Source organism: Nerophis lumbriciformis, linkage group LG03 (assembly GCF_033978685.3).
Source record: "Nerophis lumbriciformis linkage group LG03, RoL_Nlum_v2.1, whole genome shotgun sequence".
NCBI classification, from domain to species: domain Eukaryota; kingdom Metazoa; phylum Chordata; class Actinopteri; order Syngnathiformes; family Syngnathidae; genus Nerophis; species Nerophis lumbriciformis.
Genome location: NC_084550.2, coordinates 38467422 through 38484434, shown reverse-complemented (window position 1 = coordinate 38484434; position 17013 = coordinate 38467422). Strand labels below are relative to the sequence as shown.

Below are 17013 nucleotides of genomic sequence, written 5' to 3'. Positions count from 1 at the left end.
TTGTTTTTCCTCACCGGAAAATGGCTGCGGCAGTTCAATCTTTACATTGCTGGCGCACAATCTTTCTCCACGTTGCTCCCTGTAGCTATAGTCCAGTGGGTCCTCGCCTTTATTCCACATAGCAGCAGTAAGATGAAATAAGTCTTTGTGCTTTCTGACAAGACGACGCTCCGCCGTTGCTAGCTGCGGCTAACTGAGATGAAGCTAACCGACTCTCTTAACTTTACCGTAATTAGAGTCTTTCTTTTGCGGGACCTTGATCCCACCGCTGCCACCAATGTAACCGAGGGTTTATATATGTCGCCTATACGGTATGAAACTACAAAATAATAAACACGGAATCTCCAGTTTACACGAGGACCCTTTATTTACCTTCTTTTCAAAACCTTCGCTCCACTCCAACAACGTGACCTCACTTTCGCTCTTAGCGCCTTCAAAATAAGAGCTCAAGGCATATACTGTATGACAGCGTATAACAGGAACTTAACATCACCAAGAGGAAAGCCCATAAAAATAGGTTACATACATATTGCAGTATAATAATGTAAAACGTTTTTGAGCTACGTGTGTCACATTATTCCGGATATTAAATATTGATCATTCCGCATAGAACGAAAAAAGTTCTGTTGACAACAAGTCGAAGACACTTTTAAAGATGTGCTATTTGGATTTACACAGTATGAAAAAAAATGTAAAAGGTATTTTACCTTTGCGACCTTATTACACTATTGGCTAAATTTTATATTCATAAATGTAAGTTTCTCAATACCCCACCTGTTTTTTGTGCCTTTAAAAAGAATTAAAATTTTACTTTAAAACGCTTTCTACCTATAACAACCAAAAAGCTGTGAAAACTATGATGCCGTGCTTTGGATTATTTACGAAACTTGTGTGAGACTATGGCTTTACACTTTGTTACATATATATATATATATATATATATATATATATATATATATATATAGCATTTATTTGAGTTGCTTTATTGAGTTTACAACCCCCTGGCGCTGTTTTGTACTGTTTCTGTACTTGTTTTGATTATTATTATTTATTTGCTTGTATGTTAATGTTGCATATTATAAATAAAGGTTTATAAAAATAATAAAAAATACGCACGTTAATATTATGATGCTATGCTCCAAATGTAAATTATTTACAGAACTTGTGTGAGCCTATAACTATACACATTACTATATATATATATATATATATATATATATATATATATATATATATATATAAATATATATAGTTTTTTTTACATTCTACTATAATTACTTTATTGAATTAACAACCCCTTGGCGCTGTATTGTACTGTTTTTGTACTTGTTTTAATTGTCCTTGTTCATATGTTTATGTTTGTAAATGTTGAACTTTATAAATAAAGGTATATGAAAAAAAGGAGTATTGAAAAGGCACACATTTCTTTATATCTTTATGAAAAAATAGCTTCTTCTTTTTTTTTTTAAACATATTGCAGTATAATAATGTAAAACGTTTTTGAGCTATGTGTCACATTATTCCGGATATTAAATACTGATCATGCTGGATAGAACAAAAAAAGTGATGTTGACAACAAGTCGAAGACACCTATATAGAATAATGCAAATCTGTAGGTATTTGGGCTGTCAGACATTTAATTGACAGTTGTGGCAAATTTGTTTACATATGAAAAAATGTATGAAAAGTATCAATGATTTTTTTCAAAAGCTCATCAAAGCAATACCTCTATCCTTAAAATCTATGGTGACTCAACATGTTTTATATTCAAATACTACACCTTGTCTGAGAAACCTTAATATTGAACATGTTCATTTCTGTGATGAAAAATGTTCCAACAAATATATGAGGGCAGTTTTAGTGAAATAATATTTTTCGGGCACAGTTCATAGACAATAAATCCTGAAGGAGTTTACAAAAATTGAGCTAAGGAAAACAAGGACAAGATATATTACATACCCAATTCTTCCCAAAACTAAAGAAATACAATTTAAAATTATTAATAGAATATACCCTTCAAAGGATTTTTTGAAACTTAAATGTAACATGGAGGTTGATGGTTGTTATATATGTGGAGCTGTAGAGGATGTCAATCATGTGTTAGTGCAATGTGAGAGTGTACATGTGTTTTGGGAGGAGATCAGAGATTGGCTGAGAAACAAAGGTGTGGAGATGACCCCATTCTCTATAGAAGAGATCCAATTTAGTATTTTTATAAACGAATGTAACATAGAAATGTTTGTCAACATTATTATGCTCCAGGCAAAATGTTTTCTACATAAATGTCGATTTATGAAAGTAAGGCCTACGTTTTCTAATTAGCTTAATGGTTTACAATTATCAGTCAAATCTTGGAGAATGATTGGGAGTACAAAAGCCCTCACATCGATATCTTTGTTCAAAACATTTAATATGATTTCGGTAGCCCTTTTTGTCTTTTTTTCCCCCCATATTTTTTATTATTATTATTTATTAATATTTAATACTCTATCTGTATTTTTTTTTTCTTTCCTTGATGTTTAAAGTGCCTTGACCTTTGTGTCAATTATAAATGTATGTTTGTTGTTCAATAATTAAAAAATATATATATATATATAATATGAAGCTGCACTCTTCATCTTTAGTTTTGATGCCATATTACCGCAACTAAATAGGCTTGCTTTTCACTTCATACTTCAAGCCCTCAATTCTTCTGAAACTTACTTTTGCGATCCAAACACTTTGAATCAATGTTCCCTCTAATTTTTCATGTGTGTGAGCAAACGCAAAAACTCCCTGAGCATTCAGTGGAGCCCATGTGAGCAACATCAGACGTGCACACTGTGGCTACACCAGCAGCACACCTGTCCCAAACCTGACTAAATAACAAGTTCAATCTCCATCCATCCATTTTCTACCGCTTGTCCCTTTCGGGGTCGCGGGGGGGTGCTGGAGCCTATGTCAGCTGCATTCGGGCGGAAGGCGGGGTACACCCTGGACAAGTCCCCACCTCATCGCAGGGCCAACACAGATAGACAGACAACATTCTCTTATTATTATAATCAAATGACAGCAGTCATTTCCATGAGGTTATTTTCTAATATAAGTGTTTAGGCCCACTTACAATGACAATAACAAAAAATATAGTTTTTCAAGAACTGTGTACTCGTATTGTTTGTCTGGGTGGAGGTCCTGCTTAGGAAATAATTTGTATCCCTTTCAGACATTGCATTTAGTTCCCATTAAAACATTCACATGTTGCACAATGAGATGTAAGCAGGGGATCATGTGTACATTCCTGCAACTTCCTGTTTGTAAAAAATATATTTTTATTAGTATTTAATATTCTAACAGCATTTCATGATTAATATTTATAAATTAAGATTCCTAATAAATGACACTAGAATAAGCACACATTTGATTGGTAAATCATAGTGTAACGACCTGGAATGACACTTTATGTGTGGTGTTGGAGTTGTCCGACTTTTTGTGTGGCTGTAAACGCATCACTGGCGAAGTGCCATATGTGCGTGTGTTGGCGCAAGTGAGAAAGAGCGAGCGGCTGCTGTTGATATAACAAAGTTGGTTTTGGTCTGGTTTGTACTGCAGAAAATGACCAGTTTTGCTAGATATAATTTTTTTTACTAATGTTTTGGTGATGTGTTTATGGCCGACAATAAAGAGTTTTGCTCAGTAAAGTGATCGATGGACTTCATGTCCTCAAAGCGTCTCAACAGACGTTACAATAGTTGATCAATGATGATGAAAACTGTTTTCTCTGTCGTGTCCGTGTCGTGTCTAAAATTGTTATGCGCTTATTTTTTTATTTGATTTTGTGCGTGGCATAGATTTGCTGTGCCCAGAGGACGCTTGAGCAGTGCGCAATTGCACAGGCGCGCACCTTAGAGGGAACATGGCTTTGAATGCACATTCGCTTTTATTTATTTTTAAATATTTGCTACTACTTGAGAAACTGTAGTTTTCGTTTGCGCATGCGTGTTGCAAATGATGCGCATGCGCTGACTTATCGGGCATGAGCAGGTTAATGTCTACGAGCGAGCCCAAAACAAATTTTAGGAGTAATGAAAAGGCACAGCTTTCTTCATATCTTTGTGGGAAAAAAATGCTTTTTAAAACTTATTGCAGTATAATAATGTAAAACGTTTTTGAGCTGTGTGTGCCACATTATTCCGGATATAAATACTGCATAGACCATACTTGCCAACCTTGAGACCTCCGATTTCGGGAGGTGGTTGGGGGCGGGGCGTGGTTAAGAGGGGAGGAGTATATTTACAGCTAGAATTCACTAAGTCAAGTATTTCATATTATATATATATATATATATATATATATATATATATATATATATATATATATATATATATATATATGTATATATATGTATATACATACATATATATATGTATATATACAAGAAATACTTGACTTTCAGTGAATTCTAGCTATAAATATGTATTTCTTTTATTATATATATATATATATATATATATATATATATATATATATATATATATGTATATATATATATATATATATATATATGTAGCACCCCTACTGTAGGGTAGCAGGTTAGTACAACAATTAAGATTGCTAGGTTCTTGGCTGTATAATTGAGAGACTCGCAATGAGACGTTACGTACTTAGTGGACCACAGAACAACTGCTGGCAAATTTATTGCACAATAATAAACAATAACACATGAACAGTGTGCTTTTTAAATTGAAAATACCCCCCAAAAAATTAAATAAAAATAGAGCTCTGTTGCAAAATTCAAAAGTAGCAAAATAGAAGAAATGTCCTTTTGAAATTGTCCTTTCAAAAAATACAATCCACCCGGGTAGTATTGAATTGAACACTGTCTATATTCCTTGGTTGGGAATCCTTAGTTCTATTGTAATCCGTTATTCCATACTGATTCGGTTCGATACTTGCGACTCTGATGGTGTATCAGTTCAGTTATAGATCACTGCAGAGTGTGGAGACCGATGCAGCTGGCCACACCACATCCAAACGCTCCCTCTCCGCAGATTCTCACTCACTGGGACTGGCTCGCCATCTTAACTCAAGTCCAGCTTGGAACCAGACTTCAGGATCATACAAAAAAAACAATCTGCACATAGCAGTACAGAATGTAATCAGTTAGAATACTCTTTTTACTCTTAGTTCTCTTCCATATGGTACCATATTAACTTCAATTTTAAATCAATAAACACAGTTACTCATTTTAACCATTTAGTCATGGACATATGAATACTGGTCGGTTCACACTGTACTCCATATAAGTCTGTAAGACTTTAACAGCAGCATCAAATCATGAAAACTATAGTAGCTTCACCTCTTAAGACTTCAATGAATGACATTAAATGAGTTACATCCATTTAAGGATTTTTACATTTTTATCTTTAAATTATGAACTGTGAATTATCACTTTTTAAACCATCACAAAATAAAATAAGTGATTATTTAACTGAAATCACATTTTGGTCATCATGTATTATAATGATTATCATTTTAACTGTATCAATTTAATAAATGAAATGTGTCAACAGTTCCCCTTTAAGCAGCATGACAAGGGTGCTTTTGGCAGCATTGGAATGAATGCAGCTCCTCTGCTCACTGCATAAGGCTGAACACAGTAACATTAAATATACATCTCTTTTACACAAAACGAAAATACAATAAAGTTATCCAACTGCAACATGCTAACATGTCACAAGGCATTCTTTAAATACATCATATTACTCCAATTGGTTTTGTACATCTTAACTCTGTGTCTTGTTATCAGACTCCCCTCTTTAGCACTAACAGGATGCTAGGCTAACAGCTAACAGTTATATTCTGTAGGCCTCATTTACAAAATAACACTTACTGGAGTTCTCAGCAGCACAAAACACAGCAATCCAGCTCCCACTGGGACCAGGCTATCTTATGCTGCTTTTCCAACACTCGGTTTGAGAATTGACAAATATTTTAACGTATAAACCTTGTCTTTGCAACACAACGAAATGATTCGTGCCTTCACTGTGACGTTCAGTGAAGGAATGCCGGGAATGACAAAGGTGCATGCGACCTCTACTGGCCAACATGTGAATAACGTGCTGCGTGCATTCATCATTAATTTAAACCTGTAGTGACCACATGACTTTGACAAATCAATTTTAACATTTTTTAAGTTACCAAAGTGACTTTGGCACACCATATATTAGAAATTAATAATAGGAGAATATATTCGTGACACTATATTTCCATATGGGTTACACATATATATAATAAATACTTGAATTTCAGTGTTCATTTATTTACACATATACACACAGATAACACTCATCTACTCATTGTTGAGTTAAGGGTTGAATTGTCCATCCTTGTTCTATTCTCTGTCACTATTTTTCTAACCATGCTGATGATGCATTGCTGTGTGGCACGCACAAAAGTGATTTCATCAAATGCACTAGATGGCAGTATTGTCCTGTTTAAGAGTGTCACAACATTGCTGTTTACGGCAGACAAACTGCTTTACGGTAGACGTGACTGCTGTTGTTGTGTGTTGTTGGTGCACTGGGTCTGGGAGGACGTTAATGAAACTGTCTAACAATAAACCCACATAAGAAACCAAGAACTCGCCCTCCATCATTCTACAGTTATAACGTGATTGGGCAGGTACGCTGTTTATTTTGTGGGAAAGCGAAATTCAGGTCGCCTGAATTTCGGGAGATTTTCAGGAGAAAATTTGTCCCGGGGGGTTTTCGGGAGAGGCGCTGAATTTCGGGAGTCTCCTGGAAAATCCGGGAGGGTTGGCAAGTATGGCATAGACATCTTATAAGTAGACGCAGCATCGACCTCTACTGCCTACTGGCGCTGACGAGACGCGGGGCCGCCATCTTGGAGTGGTGATCCGCTCCACTCAGTGCAATTCATTTGGCAGGAGCAATGAACTGTCAGCCCATTTAATTCATCTTACCTCACTGAATACCACTGATTTTCACACGCTTTTTTGTCATACGTGTAGCTATGATAAAGGACACATGTTTTGGCGTGTTTTATTATTAATAGTTTGCTTAACAGTAATAGAATATTCTTATATGCTATAAGTGACCAGACGTCCGAGATCAAAACTGGGAATATAATCCCAGAGGAGGGGGAAAAAACGGTCAGCTATTTTTAAGTTGAAGAAACAATATGATTAGGTTATATATACATGCGTATATCCTACATAAACAATGTATGAATACATTAGATATCTATATATCTTAGGGACCTATAGACTGTATCTCTGTTGCTGCAACAGCAGAGAGTTTATTCTGTCTTGACACTTTGTATAGATATTTTGTATTACATTCTGCCCTTAAATGATAATGTTTATTGTTTACAGTGATTGTTTTATATGTATTTTTTATGTATGTCACTTTGGATAAAAGCGTCTGCCAAATACTTAAACATAAACATACATAAACACTTGAAAGTCTTTATATCAGCTAAAACCACCAATCTGTTTCACTGAATTCAGAATAAAACCAAATTCTGTCTTACCCAACAATGTTAGTATTTGAATATTGTTACTTGAAGACTTATTCCTGGTTACAATTATACTGTTAAGAAAGTATTGTCTTATACTTTGCCTACAATGAGAATGCATCATAATCAGTGGCGGCTGGTGAATTTTTTATCTTTATCTTCATCATTTATTTCAACTTTATGTTATTCAAGTATGACATTTTTAAATTTAACTAATTTCATTGACAAGCAATTCTATTATGGTCATACTCTTGTTTGCTCGCGGCTACGATTTCAGTACTATTGAAGATCTTTGCTCCTTCTCAACTCTGTGGTAATATTCTTTTCACAAAATACAAGTAATAGTACGTTAATGTTAAATCTTACTTGTGAAAAGTAATCCCCCGATTCCTATTTTCAACAGTCCTCTCATTTGAGCAGGAAAATGCTGAACACCATCTTTGTTTTCTACCTGTCAACTGTCAGTTTAGGCTGCTCGCCGGCTCCTCATCACCACTTCAAGATGGCGGCACAATTTCTCGCATCACAGCAGCCAATGCTGCGTCTACTTCTAAGATATCTATGAGCGGGACGCCCAAAACACATTTTGGGAGTAATGAAAAGGCACAGCTTTCCTCATATCTTTGTGGAAAAATTTTGATTTTTAAAACTTACTGCAGCATAATAATGTAAAACGTTTTTGAGCTGTGTGTGCCACATTATTCCGGATATGAAATACTGATCATGCCGGATAGAACAAAAAAGTCGAAGACACCACATCCGGTCCTACACTTAAATGCGTCCCCAACTTGTTTCCCGCTTGAATGAGGCGTCTGTGTATGCTTGCAGCGACTTTAGTCCGAACCAAATATTTCCTTAATCCGAACCACAGCGCTCCTTTTGCCGCTAGGTTGCTGACATCTCACGACAGTTGCCAGCGTGTAACATTCCACTTGGACGCCACGGGAAGACGGCGGCACATGTCGAGTGAAGCCAAGAAGCTGCGCGCTGAAGAGACAATCATGGACACAAAGAAGAAGATTGGAACCCACAATGGAACTTTCCACTGCGACGAGGTCCTGGCTTGCTTCTTCCTGCGTCAGTTAGCTCAATATAAGGTCAGTAGAACTTCATGTCACTCTGGTATGGATTAGTTATACTATAGGATTTTCAGTGAGCTCCACGCTGTGTTATACACGCCACGCCGCTGGGGGGCGCTCCTCTAAAGACTATTAACGCTAAACAATATTGTGTCTCTCTATTTACATGGATGTATAATAAAATGTCGAAAAATACCACATGTGCCTGTTAAAGTATTCATTCCATCTGCCATAACATAACTTAGAACTTACAACTTAAGACAAACTTTAATGACCCACCAGGGAAATTGTTCCACACAGTAGCTCAGTTACAGAGGATGGAAAGTGTAAGGGTGGAAAGGATAATGCAGGTATAAAGTAGACTAGAATATATATATATATATATATATATATATATATATATATATATATATATATATATATATATACAGTGTTTCCCACAGGACGGGCATCTATTTGTGGTGGTGTGGTCGGGGGGTGTCCTGCCACAGTCAGTCAACCTCCTCCTCCTCCTCCTGCTGCTGAACAGGTCGCACCTGTGGTCCGGACTGTAGGCCTACCTCCTCTCCAAGTCGAGCCCTTTTCGGCCGTTGAAAATATTTTTCTATACTCATCTGTGTGAAGGAGTGAACATCCAACATTAGAATTTATTACTAATGAGCAGAACCGCTCTATGTACAGTGCCGTCAGCTCAACACATGCAGGGTTCAACGTTAAGCTTTTTTCTACTTGCCCGACTTCTCAAATCTACTTGCCCCAATATTTTTACTTGTCCTGCCTAGGTTTTTTTCTGGCTGTGTAGTGCTCATGGCTTATATCTTACTGAAATCCTTCCCGTTGACTATTTACAACACTACACAGTATTTATTATTATTATTATCTATAATTACATTTAAATGGCATTGCATACATGTAAAATTAAATGCTATTTCACATTATTTGACCAGTAGCAGTTACACCCATCTGAACAGGTCAGCCACCTGTTTAAAGCCCGATCACAGTTGAAATCTTGAAATGAAGGGCCTTTAATGGCCAAAACATTAACCTGGACAACATTTTAACAGCTGGTTGGCTCAGATTTTATTCTTTTCATTGCATTCACATGCTGCAGTGGACAGTGGACAATTTAGCTTCAGTCCATGTGTGTTTATTGACAACATGGTTATAACCTGGACACGTTAGCTCGTCGGTATTGTAACACGTGACTGTTACTACGTGCGTCTGCCCCGGGCCACAAGTCAAACAGCGGCGGTGTTAATGAAGCAGCGTCAGGCTGCTCACCGTCAGTGAAACGCTCGGTGAAATCACGGATTAACGTTAAATATATGACGAGCCGCGAGCGATGCAGCTATAACCTATCTACAAGTGATGGGTTGATGAGGCGTCATGAAGCGTTTCGACACATTGCAAAACTGTATTGATACTGTGTCGATACTGTGTCACTAAATACTGACATCTGCTGGACATTAAAAATCCCTACAGGCAACCTATGGACCGACTCAACTGACACTGATTTTATGACCTAGTACAGTGGTTCTCAAATGGGGGTACGCGAACCCCTGGGGGTACTTGAAGGTATACCAAGGGGTACGTGAGATTTTAAAAAAATATTCTAAAAATAGCAACAATTCAAAAATCCTTTATAAATATATTTATTGAATAATACTTCAACAAAATATGAATGTAAGTTCATAAACTCAGTGAAGCACAAGCTCAGGTTTGTCACTAAAATGTCTGTCAAAAAGAACTGTGAAAAGAAATGCAACAATGCAATATTCAGTGTTGACAGCTAGATTTTTTGTGGACATGTTCCATAAATATTGATGTTAAAGATTTTTTTTTTTTGTGAAGAAATGTTTAGAATTAAGTTGATGAATCCAGATGGATCTCTAATACAATCCCCAAAGAGGGCACTTTAAGTTGATGATTACTTCTATGTGTAGAAATCTTTATTTATAATTGAATCACTTGTTTATTTTTCAACAAGTTTTTAGTTATTTTTATATCTTTTTTTCCAAATAGTTCAAGAAAGACCACTACAAATGAGCAATATTTTGCACTGTTATACAATTTAATAAATCAGAAACTGATGACATAGTGCTGTATTTTACTTCTTTATCTTTTTTTTTTCAACCAAAAATGCTTTGCTCTGATTAGGGGGTACTTGAATTTAAAAAAAAATCACAGGGGGTACATTGCTGAAAAAAGGTTGAGAACCACTGACCTAGTATATCCAATAATATAAACCAAGTCATTGTATTTCATTTAGGATTATTTCATAACTTCATTTAAATAAAAATATATTTTTTGTCTTTTTTAGACACAGTCAATAAATAATGTGAACATGTATCATAACATGGAAATCTAAGAGAACGTGTTGTGAATGAGGATGCTTGTGGACCTGGAAATTATTATTTATTTATTTTTACACATTTTTATTTAAAAAAAAACAGTTTTTCCAACGTATTCAATTTTAGACGCTTTCTCTTCTTAGTTATTATTTCTCCGGCTGTAGAAAAGACCCGCTCACAGGGCACAGAGGAGGCGGGAGTGCGACACAGTTCGCGTATCGGTCACGTGACTTTCTAAAAGCGGTACGCGCACCGACACAGGGTTTCGCTCTTTGAGCTCGACGCATGCGCCGATGCATCGGTGTTGCCGGACACATCACTACTATCTACCTATAACCTGTAAAAATGAAGCAATGCTACCACGCTAGCAAGCGTTAGCTAGCCGACTATGAGCCACCAAGCTGCTAACTGTCGCCAAAAGGCACCATTTAAGTTTTTTTCCCCATGGCATCCTGGATCAAGGCTTTCAGCAGCTTTTGGACGTTTGAGGTAGAAACGTAGGAAGCGCCATCATTATGAAAAGTAGCCGGCGAGTATTTTGATTACGTCCGTCCGTCCGTCCGTCCCTCTTCTTCTTCTTCTTCTTCTTGCTATTGGCGGAGTTACAATGCATAGTAGGCTACCGCCACCTACTGCACCGGAGGTGTAACTACAAGCAACATTCACAGACAGTCCCATTGCTTTTATGAGCGGTCGAGCGAGTCAAAAGCCGAAAAATCCATTTGTGGCGGACGTAATTCTTTCGTGGCGGGCCGCCACAAATAAATGAATGTGTGGGAAACACTGATATATATATATATATATATATATATATATATATATATATATATATATATTAGGGATGTCCCGATCCAGGTTTTTGCATTTCCGATCCGATACCGACCGATACCGATACTGGCCTATCCGAGCATGTATTAAAGTTTAAAGTTATTTAGCCTACTTAGTTGTCAGAATCATGTTGAAAATGGTTTTAGTACTCTTGATAACAACTAGCCAGCTGAATTAGGGGAGTTTGAATAATACACAATGGTTGGTAACAAGAAACTGACCTGTTTATTCAAGGATAAACACAAAATAGACAAAATTATACATGACAAACAGAAATGGCATCATTGAACTAGGGCTGGGCGATATGGCCTTTTTTTAATATGGCGATATTTTAAGGCCATATTGCGATACACGATATATAGCTCGATATTTTGCCTTAGCCTGAATGAACACTTGATGCATATAATCACAGCAGTATGATGATTCTATGTGTTTTGATTGATTGATTGATTGAGACTTTTATTAGTAGGTTGCACAGTGAAGTACATATTCCGTACAATTGACCACTAAATGGTAACACCCCAATAAGTTTTTCAACTTGTTTAAGTCGGGGTCCACTTAAATTGATTCATGATACAGATTAGGGCTGCAGCTAACGATTATTTTTCTATCGATTAATCTATAGATTATTTTTTCGATTAATCGGTTAATCTATAGATTATTTTTTCGATTAATCTATAGATTATTTTTCCTTTTACCGATTTTTTTTTTAAATTTAAAATGAAGAGGAAAAAATAAATGTAGGCCATTTTTTTCAAAAGGCATGGCTTTTATTTACAAAAAAAAAAGTATGGCCACTCAGTCAACATTGACAACAACATGACAAAATATTCTGTAACAATGTAAACATTTAAAACTTTTAACATTTAACAAAATTAAAAGTAGCTTATTTGCTTTTTAATGTGCAAATATAAAAGTAAACATCCAGTGCAAATCTTAATATTCTGAAATAGTATAAGCATTTCAAAAGTAAAAGTATTGCTTATTTTGCTTTAAAATGTGCAAAAATAAAGATAAACATCCAATACAAAAAAGTGCAAAACGGAAATATTCTGTAACAAGTGTAAACATTTCAACAAAAGTAAAAGTATTGCTTATTTGCTAAAATGTGCAAAAATAAAGCTAAACATCCAATACAAAAAAGTGTACAGTGTAAACATTTCAACAAAAGTAAAAGTATTGCTTATTTTGCTTAATAACACAACAATGATAGTATGATTAAAGTGAAAGTTAATTGTTCGTTTGTACATAGTATATGTAACTGTTAATGTTGTAAAAGGTATTTGCACAACTAATTAACGTTAGCGTTTGTGACACGTCTTGTGCCGTGGGGTTCTTTCAGGACCGACAGACTGAACGCCAGACGGCTTTGCCAGGTTTACAATCTTTTAATTTTACACAAAGTCTTTTCTCTTCCAACTGCGCGGATCGCGCACCTGGGCACGATTGCGGCGTCGCTCCCGGCGCGCCCCGCCTCGCCGCTCGCTCGCCGCCGCCGCCTCTCCACAGCGTTAAAGAGGAGCGCGTCTTTGTAAACACTGAACAGGCACGCCAAACGCGCCTCTCAGAGCGAAACGCTGCTTTAGTTTATGAATTTACAACGCAGATACAAATGACACATTCATGTTTTTGTGTAATAATGACAACGTATACGCACGCGGACGATTGACTTGTTGATGGTGATGGCAAGAACGCTGTCGGGGGTTTTCTTTTCAAATGTTCGTTCATAGCCGTTGTGCTGCTATGATAGGCCATTTCCGCTCGACACAGTGTGCATACAACAACATTATTAGGCCGTTTATTGAAATACTCCCACACTTTTGACGACTTTTGGTGTGCTTTTTTCCCCTCGCTCGCATCGTCTGCTTTGCGCTCCGCCATGACAGTAAAGTAGAGTGACGTAAATATGCGACGCGCCGACGCACAAAAACGGCGTCGACGTATTTACGTAACCGATGACGTCGACTATGTCGACGCGTCGTTTCAGCCTTAATACAGATATATACTATCAGATATATACTATCATCATAATACAGTCATCACACAAGATAATCACATTGAATTATTTACATTATTTATAATCCAGGGTGTGGAGGGGGGCGCCGGATGTAAGTGTCAAAAAGACAGCCAAAAGAGTTTGATATGAGAATAAATCTAAAGTTAAAATATAGGGTAGAAATGCACCCATTTGCAGGAAATGTAGCCTTGATTTTCAAAATTTTCTTTCAAGGCTTGCATGTCTACATTAAAACATTCTTCTTCATACTGCATTAATATATGCTACTTTTAAACTTTCATGCAGAGAAGGAAATCACAACTAAAAAAATCACTAATTTTTTCATACGGTGTTGATGTTGAAATTTTTGCCTCAGCATTTTGATGGTGTGGGCGTGTGGCACCGAATGGAGATACGCGTCTCGACAGACGTCACAATATTTGAACAATGATGACGAAAACGGTTTTCTCTGTCGTGTCCGTGTGTCGAAAATTGTTATGCGCTTATTTTTTTATTAGATTTTGTGCGTGGCATAGATTTGCTATGCGCAGAGGACGCTTAAACAGTGCGCAATTGCACAGGCGAGCACCTTAGAGGGAGCGTTGCTCGCACGGCTGCGCTAGCATCACAGCTAACGTTAGCCATGCTGCTACCTCTGCTCGGGGAGGACAAATACGTATGTGACGTATGTCGTGACAGTATGTGACGTATGACGTGACAGTATGTGACGTGTGTAAGACGGTGCACTTGCTGTCTGTGAGAGGGAGACACAGGAAAGAGTGAGAAGAGCCTGTCGTGTAATGCCAGCAGCTAAAAGCAACTGCGTGAGAATCCACAGACCTGTGGATGTGTTGAAGGTGTGCTGGAAAATGCGGAACGGAAATTACGGAGCAGCAGAAAAGTGGAATGTATTACCGTATTTTCCGCACCATAAGCCGCCCTGGGTTATAAGCCGCGCCTTCAATGAACGGCATATTTCAAAACTTTGTCCACCTATAAGCCGCCCCGTGTTATAAGCCGCATCTAACTGCGCTAAAGGGAATGTCAAAAAAACAGTCAGATAGGTCAGTCAAACTTTAATAATATATTAAAAACCAGCGTTCTAACAACTCTGTTCACTCCCAAAATGTACGGTAATGTGCAAATGTGCAATCACAAACATAGTAAAATTCAAAATAGTGCAGAGCAATAACATCAATAACTTAATGTTGCTCGAACGTTAATGTCACAACACACAAAATAAACATAACGCTCACTTTCTGAAGTTATTCTTCATTCATAAATCCCTCGAATTCTTCTCCTTCGGTGTCCGAATTAAAAAGTTGGGCGAATACGGGATCCAAAATGGCCGGCTCCGTCTCGTCGAAGTCATTGCCTTCCGGAAAGCTCGGACCACAGTTGTGACCGAAATATCCGCCCAGGCATTTACGATCCACTGGCAGATGTTGCCGTATGTCGTCCGGCGCTGTCTCCCTGTCTTAGTGAAGGTGTGTTCGCCTTCGGTCATCCATTGTTCCCACGCCGTTCGCAGTCGTGCTTTAAATGCCCTGTTGACACCAATATCGAGCGGTTGGAGTTCTTTGGTTAATCCACCCGTAATGACGGCGAGTGTTGTATTTGTGTGCTTCACTTGTTTTTTGACACCATCTGTGATGTGGGCGCGCATGGAGTCGTATATCAACATGGAACACACAAAGGAAATGAAACGTAATACCCGCGCGCTTCTTCTACGGGGGCGGGTGGTTGCTTACCGTAGAAGAAGAAGCGCTTCCTCTTCTACGGGGGTGGGTGCTTACCTTGGCAGTTGCTTACCATAGAAGAAGAAGCGCTTCCTCTTCTACGGGGAAAAAAGATGGCGGCTATTTACCGTAGTTGCGAGACCGAAACTTTATGAAAATAAATATTGATATTAATCCATATATAAGGCGCACCGGGTTATAAGCCGCACTGTCAGCTTTTGTGAAAATGTGTGGTTTTTAGGTGCGGCTTATAGTGCGGAAAATACGGTATTTAAATCGGTGCGTTGAAAAACATGGACCGGAGTTTTTTTTAAACTGGATCTGGATCGGCATTATCCCATGCCTTGCCGATACGCAATTTTTGGCAAATATCGGCATCCGATCCAAATATCGGATCGGGACATCCCTAATAAATAATATATATATATATATATATATATATATATATATATATATATATATATATATATATATATATATACATATATATATATATATATATATATATATATACACACACACACACACAAAGATGCGGCATTACAAAATTATTTTACTGTGATTTAATAATCAACTTCATAATAACATCACAGGCTGGTTAGTATTTTTTTTTTACCTGGGGAAAACAATCCTCAATTAAATATTTAATTGAGAAATACATTAAATGCTGAAACCTCTGGGTCCAGCAGGTATAGCTTACCACCTAATTGTGTTTCAAAGGGTCAATGTATAATTGCATGGTTGAATGTTTGCGCAATCAATAAAAACAAACAAACAAACATGTGCATGTAGGCTACTCTTTTATGTTCCATCCATCCATTTTCTACCGCTTGTCCCTTTTGGAGTCGCGGGGGGTGCTGGAGCCTATCTCAGCTGCATTCGGGCGGAAGGCGGGGTACACCCTGGACAAGTTGCCACCTCATCACAGGGCCAACACAGATAGACAGACAACATTCACACTCACATTCACACACTAGGGCCAATTTAGTGTTGCCTATCAACCTATCTCCAGGTGCATGTCTTTGGAGGCGGGAGGAAGCCGGAGTACCCGGAGGGAACCCACGCAGTAACGGGGAGAACATGCAAACTCCACACAGAAAGATCCCGAGCCCGTGATTGAACTCAGGATAACTCAGGGCCTTCGTATTGTGAGGCCGAATAAGGTTATCCAGGGTAAATCCCACCTAACCTTATCCGTGTCCACACACAACAAAGCCCCCCCTCCTCCGTCAGCCGACGCAACGCGGCCTAATACGCATGCGTGGAAAATGCGCATGTCATAGTCACCTCCAGTGTTGCTTTGTGTGCAAGTTCTCAAATTTAACTTATCTGGACAATATCCAGTGTTGTGGTATTTCAATTAACTGGAATCCAGTGTGCTGGGGGGCCCTATTGTAGTGAATCACACCTGAGCCATCATAAATTAATCAAATTTTTATTAGACGCGTAAACAATGTTATAAAGAACATTTTACATCAATCAAACTAGGTATCTAGATATCTGGT

General features: G+C 37.6%; 1 protein-coding gene across 2 annotated transcripts in view; it reads left to right on the top strand.

Annotated features, from left to right (window-relative positions):
• The first annotated feature begins 8270 nt into the window (after positions 1-8270).
• Positions 8271-17013, top strand: part of myg1 (myg1 exonuclease) — a 102768-nt gene continuing 94025 nt past the window's right edge. For both annotated transcript variants that reach the window (XM_061937715.2, XM_061937716.1), the window contains exon 1: positions 8271-8612. In XM_061937715.2, coding sequence (XP_061793699.1) covers positions 8319-8612 — 294 coding nt within the window. In that variant the 5' untranslated portion in view covers positions 8271-8318. The remainder of the gene's footprint in view (positions 8613-17013) is intronic.